Below are 20,466 nucleotides of genomic sequence, written 5' to 3' on the forward strand. Positions count from 1 at the left end.
TGGTATTAGTATTACTTAATATTTCCTGAGTTACTTGGTTCTGTTTGGTGTATTCCATAGCCATATTCCTTAAAGTATTTCTTCTGTTCCATTTTCTGTCTTCTGCAGGGACTCCAGTGATACATACTTTACCCCATTTATTACTGCCCATCCAATTTTGAATGGTGTGTTCTCTTTATTTATTTATTTATTTATTTATTTATTTATTTTTTGCATTTCACCTTGGGTAATCTCTATTGATCTATCTTCAAGTTCACTGATTCTTTCCTTGGCTTTGTTTAGTTTGCTGATGACTTTGATAAAGGCTGTCTTCATTGCTGTTACTGTGTTTTTGTGTCCAGAATTTGCATTTGATTCTTATTGTTTACATATCTCTGCTAAAGATACATATCAAGTCTTAAATGTTGTCTACCTTTTCCATTATGGTCTTTAACATTTATTAGTTGTTTTAACTCCGTATTATGATAGCTTCAATACAGTCTCTTTAGACTCTGCTTTTTCTTTCTTTTTATTTTTTCAAGTTTTATTCAATTAGGTAATCTCTGTCCCTAATGTGGGACTCAAACTTGCAATCCCAAGATCAAGAGTAACATTCTCTTCCAACTGAGCCAGCCAGGCACCCCTCTTTTTTTAAAAAACAACATTGTTGAGGTGTGATTTATATTATACCATTCACCTATTTAACATGTACAATTCATAAGTTTTTTGAATACTCATGAGGTTGTGCAGCCATCACCACAATCAATTTTAGAGTATTTTAGTCACTTGAAAAAGATAACCTGAACATTTAGCTATCACCCAGCAGCCCCCCAACCTTCCTAAGCCCTAGGAAGTCAGTAATCTTTTTTCTGTCTCTATATTTGCCTATTCTGGACGTTTCATAATAAATAGAATTGTGCAATATGTGTTCCTTTATGACCTATTTTTATTGCCATATTGATGTCAAGGTTCAACCTATTGTAACATGGGTGCTAATAACATTCATTGTGAGGATATTTCATATTTTATTTATCTATTCATTCATTGGTTAATATCATTTGGGTTATTTCCAATTTGGGGATATTGTGGATATAATACTGCTATGAACATTTGTATACAAATTTTTGTGTAGATATATTTTCCATTATTCTTTTTTTAAAGATTTCATTTGTTTATTTGTAAGAGAGCAAAATAGCAAGAGAGAGAGCACAAGCAGGGGGGAAGGGAGAAGCAGTCTCCCCACTGAGCAGGGAACCCAATGTGGGGCTAGATTCCAAGACCCTGGGCTATGATCTGAGCCCAAGGCAGACACTTTAACCGACTGAGCCACCTAGGCGCCTCTGAATAGTTGTTAATGGGAACAGTAGAGAGAGTGGTGAGCCATGCTTAGTCAGAAGGCTTAGGGGGACAGAGACCATCAGAAAGCACATGAAGATTTTTGCCAGCAGGTCAGAAAGTCATCCACCTGGTGACCATAGAGGAGTTCATTAATACCAGATGGTTTCTGGGGTGCCTGCGTGGCTCAGTTGGTTAAGTGTCCGCCTTCGGCTCAGCTCATGATCAAACTGTTTTCAAAAGTAGCTATACAATTTTATATTCCCACCAGCAGGGGATGTGTGTTCTAATGTTTCCATATCCTCATCAATACTTATTATCTAATGGTAGTTGTGTGGATTTACTTCTGCTGATGGCTAATACTATTGAGCATCTTTTATGTGCATATTTTCCATTTGCAATGCATGTATTCTTTGGAGAAATGTCTGTTCAGATACTTTGCCCATTTTTAAATTGAGTTTTCTTTTTGTTATCAAGTTATAAAAATTCTTTATATATTCTAGATGCAAATCTCTAAGCAGATATGTGAATTACTAATATCTCTCCCATTCTGCAGGTTATCTTTTCACTTTCTGATAGTATTCTTTGATGAACAATAGTTTTAACTTTGAGGATGTCCAGTCTGGTTTTTTTTCTCTTGTTTGCTTGTGTTTTTGTTGTGATATCCAAAAACACATTGCCTAATCCATAGTCATATGCCCATGTTTTTTTCTAAAAATTTTATAGTTTAGCTCTTAAATTTTGGTCTTTGATCCATAGTGAATTAATTTTTTCTATATTTCGTGAGAAAGGGGTGGGGAGAGAGTGGGCCATGGCTTAAATGTCAAAAGCGCTTGCTGTTTTTTATCAAATTTTTAGTAGACTTTTTGGCTCAATGTTTCTACATTTTGTGTATGCCTTTAGGACAACTTCCTTAGACTTTAAATGGTTGGGTGTTTGAAATAGCTTTTACCTTTATGCTCTCTATCTCTCTATCAAATAAATAAATGAAATCTTAAAAAAAAAAAAGTGGGGGGGCACCTGGGTGGCTCAGTTGGTTAGGCCTCTGCCTTCAGCTCAGGTGATAATCCCAGCATCCTGGGATCAGGGCCCCGCATCAGGCTCCCTGCTCAGCAGAGAGCCCGTTTCTCCCTCTCCCTCTACCTGCTACTCTGCCTACTTGTGCTCTCTCTCTGTCAAATAAGTAAATTAAATATTTTTTAAAAGTAAATAATAGATTTTACCAGTTATGCTTGTGTTATTAGGGAACATGTCCATGAAGCTCTGCAAGCTGCCATTCCTGAAGTAAAACTCAGGTTCTATTGTTTTAAATATTTTATTTATTTATTTGACAGAGATCACAAGTCAGGCTCTATTTTTTTTTTCTTGCTTCTCTCATGTTCTGTAATAGTTTGTCGAAAACTCGGCATATTCTAGAGAACACTAGTTAGTCAGAAAAATAAAAATATATACGTACATTTTGCTTATATATTTAGAGGTAAGCATAACTTTCCTTCTGCTGATCCTTCAGCATGAGGGTATGTGCTAATCTAGTCAGGAGTTGGACTGAGCTTGAAATTTGTTGTTGCCCAGCTACGCTCAGTGATTACCGTGATGGTTATTCTCAGTGCGCCGTAGGCTTGATGTTTTTAGAGTGCAGGGGTTCTCAGCTGAGGGTGATTTTGCCCCTTCGGGGACATTTGAGACTGCCCAGCATACTTCTGATTGCCATAACTGGGAGTGTGCTTCTAGCATCGCTGGTGAGTAGAGAACAGAGATACTGCTAAATATCCTGCACCTCACAGGAGAGCATCAATAAGAGAATTATCCAGTACATAATGTCAGTAGTGCCCGAGTTAGGAAACACTGCTCTAGAGACACTTTATGTTTCAGGTGGTTTGCTAGAGTGTTTTCCATAACATCTGCTTCTCTCTTGGCTGACTTCATGCTGCCCCTCAGAGACAGTCTTTCTCTTGCAGGTCCGAGTTGTAGTCCCCTGTTATTTCTATTGGACTCACGTCAGTATATTGGTGGCTGGCATGTACATTGACATGTAGACTGCCAGTATGTGCCAAGTATGTTTTAGCCAGGTACTGTGAATCTGAGGCTTGGCGATAGGGCCTTTCAGAAGTGTTCACATTCTCATCCGGTTGTAGTACTGTGCCTGGCACCACATGTTCTGGTTGCCAACTTAGGAGGAGTTATTTTTGTTTTTTTTTTTTTGTTTTGTTTATTGAGAGAGAGAGAGAAGACACATGAGCAGGAATGGGAAGGACAGAGAGAGAGAGAATCTTAAGCAGGCTCCATGCTCAGTGTGGAGCCCATTGTGGGGCTTGATCTCATGACCCTGAGACCATGACCTGAGCTGAAATCAAGAGTTGGACACTTGACAGACTGAGCCACCCAGGTGCTCTGGGAGAGAGGTTTTTATGAATAGACTTTATTTTTCATATTGGTTTTAGGTTCACAGGAAAAAGTAAGTGGAAAGCATAGAGTTCCTATATATCCCCTGCCTCCAGGCATGCAGTTTCCCTGATTATCAACATCCTGTGCCATAGTGGTATATTTGTTATAATCAGTGAACTTAAATTGAACCACCACTGTCACAAAGACCATGGTTTCATTTTGTGTTGTACAGTTGGTGGGTTTGGACAAATACATGACATCTATCCACCACTAGAGTATTGTACAGAATATCCTTACTGCTCTAACGTATTCTTCATGCTGTGTGCTTATTCCTGTTTCTCTTGGGGAAAAGTTCCTTCCTTCCTTCCTTTGTCCCTCCCCTTCTTTCTTGCTTTTTTTTTTTTTTTTTTTTTTAAGAAAAAATCCTTGTGTCTTTGTCAGCTACAAAGGGTTTTCACCAATGAGTGCCCTAGTGGACATTGTGCTTTTCTTCTCCGTGCAGATTAAGGCTTTTGTTCCAGAGGGGAGGCAGTTCAGTAGAGTTTGGCAGTGGCTATTTTTCTATGCACGCAGGTGTTATTGAGGTCAGAGGTGGTCAAGATTCTCACTAGTCTGTGTAAAAACCTAGTAGGGTTTGTTGACATGAATAAGTTGGTGCAGATCGCTCTGTGTGGGACCTGTAGGATTCATCCTAGCCACACTTGGCCGATAGCAATTCATAAGGAATTTTTAGTTGAATATTCTTAGGACCTTGTATGTCACTCAGCTTCGTCCACTATAGGTTAACAAATGCTTGGGTCCTTTTTCTTCTTACATGTACTTGTTTTTCCTCAGAGACCCAAGCTGGTTGGTTGTTTAACTTACACCTCAATTCTCTCATGTGTTCAAGAAGAATGATTCATGTGAAGTTTGTCTAACCTTTCATTTGAGGAAAAGTGGAGATAAAATTCTTTCCAGTGCTCTACACTTCCAAGGTGAAAAGGGAACTTATTACTTTTTTTTTTTTTAATATTGCTGTAATTCTTTGACAATGGATGTTGAACTGAAATCTTCACAGAGCATCTAATTCTTGGCTTACGTTCTATGTTCTGGAGTAAAATATTAGGGTCCCACCTAAGCTTATGACCTTATTTTATCTTAATTAAGTCCTAATAGGCCCTGTGTCCAAATATAGCCACAGTGGGGGTTAGAGATTCAATGTATGAATTTGGTGGAGGTGGGGCACACAAATCAGCATAATAAGAAACCATGCCACAGAGAGATACAGAATTACCTTAGTTTACTTACTGATAAAATAGGGGAAATCATGGACTTATTGTAGTGTGTTATTGTGAAGCAAAGCACTTAGAAGAGTGCTTAGAGCAAAGTGAGTGCTATGTACTGCTGGGTGTTACTATTTCGTTTCTTTGTCATTTTTGTTATTTAGCTGTTGTGTTATTTGAGTATCCTGATATGTCCTGATTTTCAAGTGCTTACTCCATACTGTATATGTAATTAAATTAACAGAACTTAGAACTTAAAAGACTTGGCTGAGGGAAAACATGAAGAGAAGTTGTGCAGCCCTCTCTGTAGAAACTACCAGCATGTTCAACAGTTCTGCAGACAGTGGCCACTCTGGACAGCTTCTGACTGGATTTTTCACACCAGCGCAATCCCAACTATTTTCTCCTCTTGGAGACGTGGTAGCATGAAGGTCACATGGATGTGTCTCCGTGCATTGCACTCCAACCTGTGGATCGGATTGTCTTTCCTTTGGGGTACATAACCAGAACTGGCTCGCAGACACTGAACCTATTTGAGCGTCTTGCTTTGGGAAAGTCATCTGAGGTGGGAATTAAAAGTCCATCTTTATCTTTACTGATAAAGAAGACCCAGTGGCAAAGGTATGGAAAGAAAAGGCAACACATCCCAGAGCCAAGAGTTAAAATATCTTTCTCTCTGTTAAAATTCAGGTTATGACACATGAAAAGCACTTTCACAACCAAGGGACAGGAGAGGGGAATGTTTTCATTCACAGGTTTCTGGCACATGGAGTGCAGCATGCACCTTCAAGAGAGAATCGCAACTAACAACGTGGTGAATGAATTAAATCAAAATAGCAATCCTTTAAGATGTGTATTTATATGATAGATAGCTTCTGCTAAGTTACATATGTTTGATTTCTAGTTGTATGTATCAAAAAAAATTCCCCTTTGGTCCTCAGTTTTGCCTCTGAAATGTCTTACTGTGTTTTGATTACAAATAAAGGTGGGTGTTTTTTGACAAATAAATTCTAATTTTTCACCTCTTTCAGGAGTTGATGTACTTAAGTTCACTAATTGAGCTCTTTATGGAATTTAATCTGGAGCTACATAGTGAACTCTTTTTCAAAGTAAAGGATGTTAATGTAAGCTTTGTGTGACTTACTTGTGTAAGGAGCCATCAATTTAATGGAGGATAAATTAATGAGGTGAATGAACCGGTGGATCTTCCTGAAGTTGTGTTCAGTGTGAGCTACTTATCAGGGTCTTGATACTTTGGTGGTGTCATCTTGATTTGCTGTATCAAATACTGTGAAAATAGCAAATCTTTGTACTCCAATATTTGTGTTATGTAGGAGAAGGAAGTTGGGGGAAATTGGAAGGGGAGATGAACCATGAGAGACTATGGACTCTAAAAAACAATCTGAGGGGTTTGAAGTGTCGGGGGGTGGGAGGTTGGGGTACCAGGTGGTGGGTAATATAGAGGGCACGGATTGCATGGAGCACTGGGTGTGGTGAAAAAATAATGAATATGCTAAAAATAAATAAAAAATAAATTAAAAAAAAATCGGAACCACCGACCATGGTGTACCATAGTATGCAAATTTTATCTGTGGCCAGCAGATGGCAGTGTTCAACCCAGTTCAGTTCAATTCCATATGATAACTTACTTGATCAGCTAAAATTTTCCTGCCCACCTACCTCAAGTCCTGGTAGGTGTTAGGGATGTGGCAGTAAACAAAAACAGAACCACTAATCACCCACATAGAGTTTGTTGTTCTGTACTACCTATAAGATGAGAAAGCCTTTAAATAATCTACAAAAAGAGAAAGTCTTTAAATCTAAACCTTTAAAACTACAGGACGTGGTCCTGTTGTCACATTGGTGGATGTGGAAGGTAGTGGGGATGAACACACACAGAACCAAAACCAGCATAAAAAAATAAAATTTAAAAAGGTTAGTAGAGGGGTGCTTGGGTAGCTCAGTACATTGAGCGTCCAACTCTTGATTTCTTTCTTTTTTAAAGATTTTATTTATTTACTTGACAGAGGGAGAGGGAGAGAGAGAGAGAGAAAAAAAAAAAGCAGGGGAGCATCAGGCAAAGGAAGAAGAAGACTTCCTGCTGAGCAGGGAGTCCAATGTGGGGCTTGATCCTAGGACCCCAGGATCATGACCTGACCTGAAGGCAGATGTTTAACAAACTGAGTCACCTAGGTGCCCCCCAACTCTTGATTTCTGCTCAAGTCATGATCTCAGTGTCCTGAGATTGAGCCCATCAGGCTCCACACTGGGCATGGAACTTGCCTAGGATTCTCTCTCTCCCTCTATCCTTCCCCATCACTCCTTCTCTATATCTCCCCCCACCCCCCAAAAAAAGAAGTCAGTAGAGTCACAGAGACAGATGACAGTGTTTCATTGGCAGTAAAATCTTGTTTCAATAATGATCATAGGGAAGCAACTGAAGTTTAGGGTCATGATGCAGTCTATTGTCTTATATTTAAGACTATGAGAGCAGAGTCTCTTACCTGTAACCCCAGGCCAGATGTGTTTAGAGTCATAATCTTGGGGATTTTGGAAAAGCAATATGCCTTATATTATGTAACACCTCCAATGTAATCTGGGGGAGCCTTCTAATCAAATGCATTCATACTTATGCAATAAAATACAAGAAAATTTACACTATAATTTATATACACCATCCCTATGCCAATTAGGTTTGTTTTGCCAACAGCTTTCGGTTGTCAGAGATGTTGGAATGGCAGATAAGTACTTTGGATCTATAATATATTATTCCATGACAAAAAAGAATCCAACCCAAAAAAATCTCCAAAAAAAAAAAAAATTCGAGTTTTCTGGAAAATGGATTGTCCGTCTATAGAAGCTTGTGAGAGTTTGATTCTGTATAGGCAGACCTCGTTTTATTGCAGGACACTGTGTTGTGCTTCGCAGATACTGCATGGGATGGTTGGTTGGTTGGTTGGTTAGTTGGTTTTTTACAAATTGGCACTTTGTGGCAGCCTGACATTGAGCAAATCTGTTGGTGCCATTTTCCCAACAGTATTTGCTCACTCATGTCTTTGTATCAGATTTTGGTAATTCTTACAGTATTTCAAAGTTTTTCATCATTATTATTATACTTGAATTGCTGCAATCTCATGATAAAACTCTGATGGATGAGGAGTTACTTCTTATGGATGAGCAAAGCAATGGTTTTGAGATGGAATCCACTCCTGGTGAAGACGCTGTGAAGATTGTTGAAATGACAGCAAAGGATTTAGGATATAACATACACTTAGTTGATAAAGCAATAGCCACAGGTGGAGAAGAGGGACTCCAATTTTGAAAGAGCTTCTACAGTGGGTAAAATACTGTCAAACACCATCACTTGCTACAGAAATCATTTGTGAGAGGAAGAATCAACCCAGATTGCAAACTTCATTATTGTCTTATTTTTAAAAATTGCCTTTAGCAACCACCACCCTGATCAGTGTGTAACCATCAACATGGAGGCAAGACTCTCCAATCACCAAAAAGATAACCACTCATTGAAGCTCAGATAATGGTTCACATTTTTTAGTAATAAAATATTTTAATTAAGATATACCCATTGTATTTTTAGACATGATGCTTTTGTACACTTACAAGACTACAGTATAGTGAAAAAGAGAAGCACTCTCAGTGTTGTGAGAATATAAACTCATGACTTTTATGTGCACTAGGAAACCAAAAAGTCCACTTGACTGGCCTTATTGTGATATTTGTTTGCTTCATTGCTGTGCTCTGGAACCAAACTTACAGTATTTCTGACTTATGCCTATGTTTGTTTATAAATTTGTTCAGTACTGTTAGGTCCTGGGTATTGTTATTCTTGAATTTTTAAAAACTGAAATGAATTAAAATTAATTTCATTTTGAGAATGTTTAGCTTAATGTGGTATTTTGAGAGAATTAAGACTATTGCAGTATCAGGATTGGAAATTATGACTTTGGTAAAACGAATGTTTTGCTCATTATCACTCACAAATTAAACATGACTTGGGATTTCTGCTAAGTTTCAGTGTATTTACCAATTAAAAAACACAGTTAACTAAAAAAAAAAAAGACACTGGATTAAAATAATCAAAGCCTCTTGTTGTTTACGGTCATGAAGACTTTGGTTGTCAAGTTTTATTTAACTTGAAGAAAGCATGAAGGAAATTTACCACACTATCTTGGTGGTAATATGGTGCTAATGATCTTCATTTAATCTAGGTTTTAGAAGATTGATTTTTAAACTTCTTTTTAATTAAAAAAAGAAAACCTAAAAACATTTTTGTCACAATTTCTCTATGTGACAAAAGATTCTAAAAACAAAGTTATTTCCAGGAAGTCAGGAGGATCTCCCAATGGAATGATGATAGTAGAAATGATCAGGATGAGAGCAGAACGGCAGGGATGACTGAAGAGTTCATGGAGCTTTCAGAAGGCAACAAAACCAGACCAGCTTTCTTAGTTTGGTGGGTTATGCCTTCTACTACCTGATTTCACAACGCATCTAAATTTGTTTGCTTCATTGTTAAGTCTTTATGTTGTTTTCAAAAGTACTTGGAGCAGCTTACGTAAGCATATGTAAAATAAAAGGTTAAACAAGTATATGTGGGAGAGAAAATCAGGGTCACACAGGAAGAAAACTAAGGAAGGATGGTAGGGGAAAGAGTGGGAAGCTGGGACATCACCTTTGTACATCTTGGCTTTGAGCTTTTTAAGTACCCAGGTTAGAAGAGAAGCACTCTCAGGGCCATGAGAATATAAGCTCACTGAGGTTAGAGAGCACCGTTTATTCATTGTCACCATTCTGGGACACAGCAATATGTCTTAGAATAGGCATGTGATAAATATGTATTAAATGAATAAAGATTTACAGTATCTCTAAGGTTAAAAAATCACAGTATTCATCTGTGAAAACAGAACTTCTTTTAGCATTCAGAAATTTCCTCTTGGTCTTCATAAAAAGACACTGTGGTTGCAGGGACCAACATTCTTGATAACATTTAGAAGAACAGTGTAGCAAACTTTATATGGAGATTTCATTTAGTGTTTATATATGATTTTTTAAAAAGATTTTTTAAAATTTATTTGACAGAAACACAGCAAGAGTGGGAACACAAGCAGGGGGGTGGCAGAGGGAGAGGGAGAAGCAGGCTTCCCAATGAGCAGGGGGCCTGATGTGGGGCTCGATCCCAGGACCTGGGATCATGACCTGAGCCGAAGAAGGCAGACGCTGAATGACTGAGCCACTCAGGCACCCCTGGTTTATATATTATTAATTTGTTCATCGAGCATACATTTCTTGATCCAAGTTTTCCCAAGACATGCTTCAAAAAAGTGTCTATAGAAGAGCAAGAGTGTAATTAAACAGATAGGGAAAAGTGTTAGAGGTTGTATAATACAGTCTCCTTGGGGATTGCTGCTGGTACTCAACACCTAGAAGAACATGTAGCACATAGTAGGGACTTGGTGGCTATTTGTTGAGTGGGTTAGTGAAGAGTTCATCATGGAAGAGAAGAGACTTCTAATGAGAAGGGAGCAGAAAAGGAAAGGGCTGGGGGAGATGTTGCTGGTGGCCTAAGAAGGACAATGTATGTGGGCGTGGGGAGTACTGGAGGCGCTTGGTGAGAGGTTAGTCTGTTGAAATAAATCCGAGTCCTATCTGGAATGCTATCTCAGGGAGTTTTATTTTATATTATGATTGTTAATTTTTTTTCCATCAAAACCTGATCTTCAGCTGAAGGCAAGATAGAAGAGAAACCTAATGTAGATTACGTACCAACACATTTGACACTCGTCCTCTTACCTAATACCCCAATTATCCTCTCAAGTATTGTTCCTATTTTCCATATAAGAAACTGAAGCTTAAGAGATTTGAATGACTTGCCCATGATCACTATCTATGAAAGAAAATTCTTACTCTTCTTAATTCAATGAAATTCTCATTCTAAAAGACTGACAGTTGGGGAGAACTCAGGGAACGGAGCTGTCCTTGCAGGTCCTGTGCTTGTGCCCAGGTGTATTGTATTTGGAGAACAAGTCCAAAGCCTTCACTCAGCTGCCTTGCCTCCTCATTTAGTCTTTGGAGCACAGAGAATAACTGAAAGTTGTAACAAAGCTATGGGCTAATGTTTAGGGTATACACATAGAAACATCACCCATGAATTATTGTGAATTGCCTTTGGTGGTGAGACTGCATGCAGATCGCTTTTGGTTTGCCTCTGGCCATGTTCATGTGAATGAGAGCATCTTTACTTCCTGCCACCAAGAACACTTTTAGATGCTAAGATCCTTGCCCAAGAGCGTGAATGCCCACAGAGAAAGTGGTTATTTCATATTTTGCCTATTGTAGACTAACTCATAGTCAAGATATTTAATGTGCTTAGGTTTGTGTCTGCTACTTGGTAGATGCTCATGAATATCAGCTTCTCATTTTTGACAGTCAAGCTCTCCCACGTGCTTATGCTTGTGGCCTTGCAGATTCAGTGTGATAATCATATCAACATAAAAATAGATTCAATATTCACAGAAAGGATAGGCAATGGAGATGCTTTATTATGGGATTATTATGAGTTGAGGTTGGTGCCTCAATATGTCTGTCTCTCCTCATCTCATGGCCTTTCACTAGAAAGGAGTGTGAAGGGATAAAGAGACCCTCTGCTCAAATCCGTACAGACGATAAGAACCCAGCAGCCTTTTAGCCATCTTCCTGGTACATAGGTAATTGTTCAGGCTGCCGAGGGAATCTGAGGAAGAGATGCTGAATAGCTGTTAGAAATATTTTAGGAATCATGCAAAATTAGAGGAGTTGCAAACGACAGGCGAAGGGTCTGCTTTTCTAAAAAAGAGAGACACTTTTTGACCCTTGGATGGCAAATTCCATTTCATTTCTCGGAGTCTGATGGGGATTCTCAAAAAGGTGGTGTGTGAGCATCTGCAGAGGAAGCACACACGCCCCTCCCCTCCCCGTCGCCCCCTCCACCCCCCGCCTGCCAAATCCATTCTTCCAAGTTTCACAAAGAACGGGACATGCCAGACCAGGGCCATTTCTTCTGGGGTGGATTGCCAGTTGGATAGCTCAGAAGGTCATGTATTTGCATCTCAGCCAAGAGTCCTAATACAAATTGATTTTATTTATTTATTTATTTATTTGTTTATTTATTTTAGTGCCTGTTGTGTGTCAAGCACTGTGATAAGTACTGGGGATAATGGAGCTAAAGGAGTTCAGTTTCATGATGTCAGAACTACTCTGTGTTATCAAATTAACGTGTACAAATGAGCGGTGGAATTAATTAGATTGGTTACCAAATAAATGACTTAATAAACGTATTTTTGTAACAATGATTATACAAGTTTTGGATAAACCATAAATGGTAAGAAAATGTTATTCATTGTTATTCATTCATTCATTCTAGTCAGAAAGATGATTTTTTGTGCATGACAAAGACCAAAATTGAGATGAATTATAATAATAACAAAATTCTATGTTCCTTTCTGCTTATTTTAAAAATCTAATTGTTTGTATGTTTGTGAATTTGTGTGTTAAAGATTTAGTGATAATGCATATAAACCTTTGTGATTAAATAAAATAAAACCTTCCTGAAAAAATCCCTCCTCCTCTCCAAAGAACAGTGTCGGTGCCTACAACCACAACCACAACCACACAGCCACACCAGTCTTGGGATAAGGGTGGGTGGGGAGCAGGAGAATGTGTCTAGGTCGGCCAGAAGCTCATTATTACAATGTCTGTGTGCTTCATTCTAATGAATCATTTTTTCCACTGGGACATGAACTCTTCCAGGTCAGGGCCTATGTACTGTAACCTTAATATCTTGCAAAATGCCTGGACCCTCACAAGTTCTCAATAAGCACTTCTTCAAGAGTATTTTCTTCTTCAACCCCCCCAAAATCCCTTAATTTGATCTGATATAACATTAATTATGGAATAGCATCTGTATTAGTTTCTCACTGTTGCTGTAACAAATTGATAAAAAGTTAGTGGCTTGTAGCAATACAAATTTATTGTCATTACAGTTCCAGAGGTCAGCAACCCCCCAAATCAAGGTGTTGGTAATGCTGTTTTTTCCTCAGGGAGGCTTTCAAGTGAATCTGTGTTCTTTTCCTCTTCCATGACCTAGAAGCCATCCACATTACTTGGCTTGTGGCACCTTCAAACTGGGAAATTTCTGACCCTTTTTCTTGTCACATTTCTTTCTTTGACCATTCTGTTAGAAGTGATTCTCTACTTTTCTTTTAAAGATTGATATGGTTATATTGGATCTACCTGTATAATCCAAGATACGGCCATAAAGAGTAACCTATTCACAGATTATGTGATTACAGTTAGGACTAGGGTGTGGCCAGAGTAATGGGGAGACCATTACTCTGCTTATCGTAGCCTCCAAATCAGAAAGGTGATAGTGATAAGGTGTTAAACTCTATGCAGAATATTTTACTATGCCTCAGTTAAACTGAATACTTGAAAATTGTAGCAAAGAACCAGAACAGTAAGGAGATTTGGAGTTGTGCCAGTCTAAGGAATAGGAATAAATTCTAAATAAATTTCTATTCTAAAGGAATAGGAAGTTTAGCTTAGAAAAGACAAGATCTACATGTAGGGGTCCAGTGGCATTTGTGGTTTGCGGAGGCATGAAATGACTGCTTCTTCAAAATATCAGAAAATTCTGTGTCATGACAGGATTGTACACTTGTGTTGTGAAATCTCAGAGGACTGAATAGGGTTAATCTTGGAAACTTTAGGGGAAAAGATTTTGGTTGTATGAACATTAATGATGTCCTTCAATATAGACAACTAGAAATGTCATGACTTGATGTCATGGGTGTCTTACAAAAGAGATTTGAACATTAGGACAGCTCAGGTCAACTGTTAAATTCCATTTAACCCTCATAGCCACCAATTCTGTGACTTAGAATTCCATTCGTGACCTTTGGGCCCCTCCACTGTGTTTAGTTGGAACTGGCCAAGGCCTTACATCCTAACTGAAGAGTCATTTCTTGCCTTCGCCAAATCCATATTTGAGGATTTGTCCCAGACCAGCAGAAGAATTGGTGAAGGAAGTTGGTAGAGCTGATGCCTCTTCAGAAGATGCAGAAACTCATGTTATTGTTGAGAATATATATTTAAAAAAAAACAACCCAGTAGCCATAGAGATAGTACAAATTTTAAAATACTTAAACATACTGTCTGACATATTCAGACACGAAAAGAGAACAACTGTAGAAGACAAAGCATGAAGAAAGTATCGATTCATTAGGTGGTTTGTATAAGAATCAAGTATGACACATGAGGAAATCAGCTGTTTAAAACGAAGGGAACAAAAGAAAGGGTAGACTAGCTTCTCTCATCTTAATCCACAAAACAATGTATTTTGAGACTTTTTTTTTTTAACCTGTCTATGTTGGGGATGGTTGTTTAAGCAACTTGTACAAGATCTGGGAGCTGTGGTAGAAAATGCTGTTTTTACGTGAAAACATATGTAGCATGAAAGTACTTTTTTATACTTTAAATAGTTTGTTACTTTATTATTGATCTTCTAAGTATACATTTGTCTAGTTTATAAATCTAGACTCTACTTTGTGTTACATATTCAATTAGACTACACAGATTATTTTGTATCCCAAAAGTATCAAAAAGGAATTAAGAAATTAATTACAACTTCACTTGTACTCAAGAGAACTCTTTGTGGTTTCTTATAGCTGTTATTTATCTATATTCAAAGAGAGCCTTAAGTGTCTTTGGCTTTGGGGTTGTAATGGTCATTCTAGACTAAGAGAGGCTTGTTCAGACACTTAAGATGGTGGACCAATACTGCCAATGACTTCATACCACTGCATCGTCTTTCCACTTCTATGGATTACCCAACAGCAATAATGGTCATTCTAACCAGCTCCTGATGCTCCTCTCTACAGTCAAGGGAAGGTCAGCTATTTTTTGATCCCCATGGGAGAGAGACAGCTCCTCAATCAGTATCCTAAAATAGCTGGCCATTCTCAGCTGCTGGGCTGGAGTCCCTCCAGGGGAGAGCAAAGGGAACACAAATCCACCCACAGGGTGCAAGTGAGAAGCCACCACAACATGAGCTAGGAGAGGCTTCTCAAGAAGATTCTGCTTACTCAAAAAATCTTTCTTCTTCTTTTCTTTTGTTTTCTTTTTTTAATTGAGAATCTAAGTGTCTGTCATTTTTAACTTTTTATTTTGTTTAAAGGGAAACCACTGCCTTGAAAATGAGACTAAATATTGCCATCTTCTTTGGAGCTCTCTTTGGTGCTTTGGGGGTTTTACTCTTTTTGGTGGCCTTTGGATCGGATTATTGGCTTCTTGCAACTGAAGTGGGGAAGTGTTCAGGTGAACAGAATGTGCGTTTCTTCTTCCAAATACTGATGTACTTGGTAGAAATGAGGATAGCCTTCCTCTTGAAATCAGAGATTAGTAGTGGAGTGCCTATTTCTTCACAGAAGAGATAGGTAGAAAGCTATTACCATTACTATTTGGGATGAAATACATTTCTTTAACATTTTCCTGGATATGGTAACTTAAGTTATGTACTTTGTGTTGATGGCAAGTTACTTCATTTGTCTTCTGTGTAGATAGAGAACATCACTTTCCACCATGAAGGATTCTTCTGGAGATGTTGGTTTAATGGGATTGTGGAAGAGAATGATTCCAGTATCTGGAAGTTCTGGTACAGTAAGTGCAATTTAGCTTTATTTTCCCCCTTGTCATTAAAATAAGAATGAACAGCTTCTTATTTAGTACAGATCATTTACAATACAGGATTGGATTCTTAACTATAGAATCTTGATAGGATATCTTCAAAAGACTCACGAAGTGGTTCTTTTTCAGTAGGTAGAAATGGCTATATGAATAATTATTTTATTTTCTAACCTAAAGTAAGAGTCTGAATATTTATGGCAAAACTGAATTATATGCTGTTTTCTTGTTCTGATTTAAAATACCCTAACTTCAATAAAAACAACAAAAAACAAAAACCATTGATATTACCTTTATTATTTTTCTCAAATGTCTATTATTGCTATGTTGCAAATATATATTTGCAACATAGCAATATATATATAGGTTATCCCTCGAAACCTCAAATTTAAAAATTTAAAAATAGAGATGTTATTTTATATTCATGACTTTAAAGTTAAAAAAATCTTTTTAAATAATAAAACTTAATTGCCAGCCGCAGTGGATGAAAGCTCACTCTGTTTGGGCTTTAACCAAGTTTGTGGGCAATATGAAGAAATGCCTGGCTTTTGATGTTTGCATTCTCTCATAGAAACTTGAAAGTTCTCTTTTGAAGTAGAAAAGCCTCTTAAAAATATGATACATTCTTTTCACTGTATTTCCTATATTTTATTATTCTTTGAAAATAACTAGCTTTTATCTTACCCCAAAGGTTATTGTAGGCTGAAATTATTAGTCTCCTTACCATATACTTCTGTGATATATCAAAATATGGTATATACTCTTGTGATTTATCAAAATATGGCATTTATATATATAATAAAGGAAACATAATAAAAATATGAGATCTTGGAAGACAAGTAAGCTAACAGCAAGTAGGCATGCATAAAAGGAAACAAGTAATAATGAGATAAAATTTTGCAAGAAATAGTTGACAGGCTTTCTTACAGACATTTTGGGGAAGAGAAAAAGTGTCTTCCAGTGAAAACTATTTAGACTGATAGAGTAAATCAGACTATGCAAGAGGAAGACTCTTCCAAGGACTTAGAAGAAGGAAGAATTTCACTCCTTCTTAAAGAGTACGCACTGAAATCTTCAAGTTTTCAAACAACATAAAAGTTTTTTCTTGTATTTTTTTCAAATACTAAAAATGCATTTGGATTATTAACTTGTATGACCTATCATTTCCATCTTTTCCCTAAAAATAGAATATAGAATACTTTTTATGTTATTCAGAACTGATCAAGGTTAAATCTAAGTTTATTAGATTTTTAAAACAATTACTTTTTGAATACTTACTACGCACTAAACATCAAATTAGGAACTAGAGAATATGTTTGTGAAAATAAATGAAGTGTAGTGCCTTTAATTTTAAGGTGATATTAGGGGCATTCTCTGCACTGAACTATGTCATGAGTTAGATGTTTTAGATGAATCCACTTTCCAGGTCCCCTCAGCTGCTTGATGGGAGTTTTTTCCCCCTCATTCAACTGTTCTCTGAACTTGTTGATCTAACCTGCAGTTTGTTTAGCTTGTGTGTCCCAGATCCCACATTTCTCTTCTGTTAGGAACAGGTCTTCTCTCATTTTCTCAATAACAACGACCTCTGTTTGGTCTCCTTTCTAGCCAATCAGCCAGCATCCAAGAACTGCGCACATGCTTACCTGTCACCATATCCCTTTATGAGGGGAGAGCACAACTCAACCTCCTATGATTCTGCTATTAGTAAGTACCTCGGTCCACTGAATGCCTCTGAGATGGACTTGTTTTTTTGAAAAAAAAAAAAATTAACATGTATCATTTCAATATTTTCTCTGGTATCAATCTGTTATATATAAAATAATAGGAGGCCTTTATAATATACCATTTATAACTATAATTGAATATAATTTAGGTTTTAAAGTAAAGCCATTGTAGGGCACCTGGGTGGCTCAGTCGGTTAAGCATCTGCATTCAACTCAGGTCATGACCCCAGGGTCCTGGAATCAAACCCCCCAACAGACTCTTTGCTTAGTGGGGAGCCTGCTTCTCCCTCTCTCTCTGCTGGCCACTTCTGCTGCTTATGCTTTCTCTCTTTCTCTGCCAAATAAATGAATAAAAATCTTTAAAAATATATAAATAGAAGTAAAGCCATTGTAATTTACTTGCTACTTATAAAGATATTTATAAGTGTGTTTTATGATGTGGAAATAATGATACTAGGAATAACTGACCTGAAACTAGTTTTACAACAACAAGTAATCATAATATATACCCTACTTTTACAACATTGTTTTTGCAGCTGTTGCACATACAAATATGATTATGTTACTATTTTCCTATAAAATGACTGAACTTTGTTATATGTGATAACTCAGAGAAGAACAGTCAAATATCATTAACTGAGAGTCATAATTACCTAGTATCTTTTGTCTTTTCATACTATTTGTTCTATAGAAAGTACACAAACTTAATTTGTACAGAAAACACATAATATATACTTAAATCTAGTTTTAGAGAAAGTACTTAAGCTCAATATGTCAGCTTTATTCTTAGCTGGTTTCATGAAGATTTTAATAAAGGGTGTTTATCATAATCTTAAAACTAAAAGTTGGTTCAGAATTTACCAGTGTCATAAACAGGAACAAAAATATTTTTTTATAGGGGCGCCTGGGTGGCTCAGTGGGTTAAAGCCTCTGTCTTTGGCTCGGGTCATGATCTCAAGGTCCTGGGATTGAGCCCCGCATCAGGCTCTCTGCTCAGCAGGAAGCCTGTTTCCCTTCCTCTCTCTCTGACTGCCTCTCTGCCTACTTGAGATCTCTGTCTGTCAAATAAATAAATAAAACCTTAAAAAATATATTTGTTTTATAAAAGATAATAAGTAATATATTGAATATGCTGGATTGACTTGTTTAGTCAGTACTCTCCAGAGAACCAGTAGCAGGTAAACGGGTGAGGGTGAAGGTTGGGGAGTGAGGATGATTGATTGATTGATGGACGATGGATGGATTAAGGGATTGATGGAGAGATTTTAAAGAATTGTCTTATGCCATTGTGGAGGCTGGCAAGTCTACAATCTGTAAGGCAAGCCTGTAGACTAGATAGGAGTTGCCATTACAGTCTTGACTCTAAAGAGTGGAAACTCTGGTAGAGTGTCTTAAAGGAAACTTCAATCTTTATTCTTAATGCCTTCAGCTGATTGGACGAGGCCCACCCCCATTATGAGTAGTTTAACCAAATTAACACATAAGATTAACCATCATAAATCTTAACAAATCTTTACAGCATACATCATTTTTTAAAATTATCTATAAAAATATGTATTTTTATACCTTATAATTTTAAGTTCTTCAAAGGATATACCATCTGCTTAGATCACATGATTGACATGACATTTTATGGTAGTGGATGTGGGGGGTCTGGATAGGAAAAGAGGTGCACTGACACACAGCCATGCTTATCCATCAAAGTTGCTTGTGCTTAAAATGCCTGTGGCTTTTGGCCTTGAGAACTTGCAGTGTGGATGCTCTTTCCCATTGAAAACTGCACAAGGCAGTTCCCATTTCTCAAAGCCCTTTGCATCCTGTGGGACATGGACCTTCTCATTGATAAGAGAAAGATGGCATAGCAAAGAGTAGGAGAAACAATTTTGTATTATAAAAAGTTGCAAAAGAAGTATTCCCCTGACATTCTTATTTTTCTAAAATGGACTAAGAAGTTGTACAGGGTTGACTTTCCACAACATTAGGTATTTGCATAAATATTAGGATTTTTGTTGATCCTCATATGTTCAGGTCCTGTGATGAGATAGGTATTGTGGGGTACATATATTTTAAATGACTCTACATATTTGAAAAGCCTGCACCTTAAGGAAATAGAAGAGAACTTTAAAAACAAGGTGACATGATCTAAACATAATAATTATGATGGAGATGGATAGAAAGTGCATGTCACAAAAATTATACTGCAATTATGCTTAGAATTATTGTGTAGCACTGCATGTAATTACTGTGTCATTTTTTGGATCTAATGACAAAACCATATTCCAATTTTTTGTTTTGTTTTGTTTTAAATTAGCAGATTCCTCTTTGGCTCACATCTTGTAACTCCCTATTCACTTTAAGCAACTTTATCAAACACTTTAGCAAAAATGACTGAGATGGGAAAAAGTATGTCCTACAATAGAAATAGCATACACATATTTCATTTACCTTCATAATAATGTACAATGATATCTGACATTATATTTGGGTGATTTTTTTCTTATGATTTCCTTTATCCAAGAGAAAGGCCATAGATATCATTAGAAGGGTTTTACCTGATTGAATGTGCATGTTTCCTAGTTAGTGAGGCCATCTAGTCTTTACTAGACTCCATAGCCACTCTTTGGCTTCATGTAGCCTTATAATGATCAGGCATTATACATTTGCTAATTTATCTTGGCTAAATTCAAAGTATTATTTGTAAAATCTGTGCTTTCCAGCCTGGCAAATAATTGGTAAAATGGCTCTGTATTCTCCTGAGCTCTTGTGCTTGTAGTTAGCCAGTATTGAAATCAGTGAAAATAAAAGAGTAGTATCTAATTTTTCTGGAAGACTGTTTTGTAACCATCAGATGCAAATGATGAAATTATTCTATTTCATAATACGGAGACTGAGATTCAGAGAAACCACGTGAGTCTGTTTTCACACAGCTGATTATTGGCAGAACTATTGCAAAGGCCCAAGTCTCTGGATTTTGTTTATGGATAATCATATTAACTAAGTGAATGAAAAGGCAGATTTTAATGTTTGCCATTAACTCTTCTTAA

At 37.2% G+C, this 20,466-nt stretch overlaps 1 protein-coding gene across 2 annotated transcripts in view; it reads left to right on the forward strand.

The window, feature by feature from the left end:
* The window catches only part of TMEM182 (transmembrane protein 182), an 80,359-nt gene that overhangs the window by 8,110 nt on the left and 51,783 nt on the right, over nucleotides 1-20,466 (forward strand). Inside the window, exons 1-3 of one of the 2 annotated variants that reach the window (XM_082747168.1) lie at nucleotides 15,039-15,343; nucleotides 15,575-15,674; nucleotides 17,304-17,402. In XM_082747168.1, coding sequence (XP_082603294.1) covers nucleotides 15,212-15,343; nucleotides 15,575-15,674; nucleotides 17,304-17,402 — 331 coding nt within the window. In that variant the 5' untranslated portion in view covers nucleotides 15,039-15,211. Of the gene's footprint in view, nucleotides 1-15,038; nucleotides 15,344-15,574; nucleotides 15,675-17,303; nucleotides 17,403-20,466 lie in introns of those variants that run through there. The other variant, XM_082747169.1, reaches the window with a different exon arrangement.

The sequence above is a fragment of the Mustela nivalis genome (assembly GCF_964662115.1).
Source record: "Mustela nivalis genome assembly, chromosome: 8".
Classification (NCBI taxonomy): domain Eukaryota; kingdom Metazoa; phylum Chordata; class Mammalia; order Carnivora; family Mustelidae; genus Mustela; species Mustela nivalis.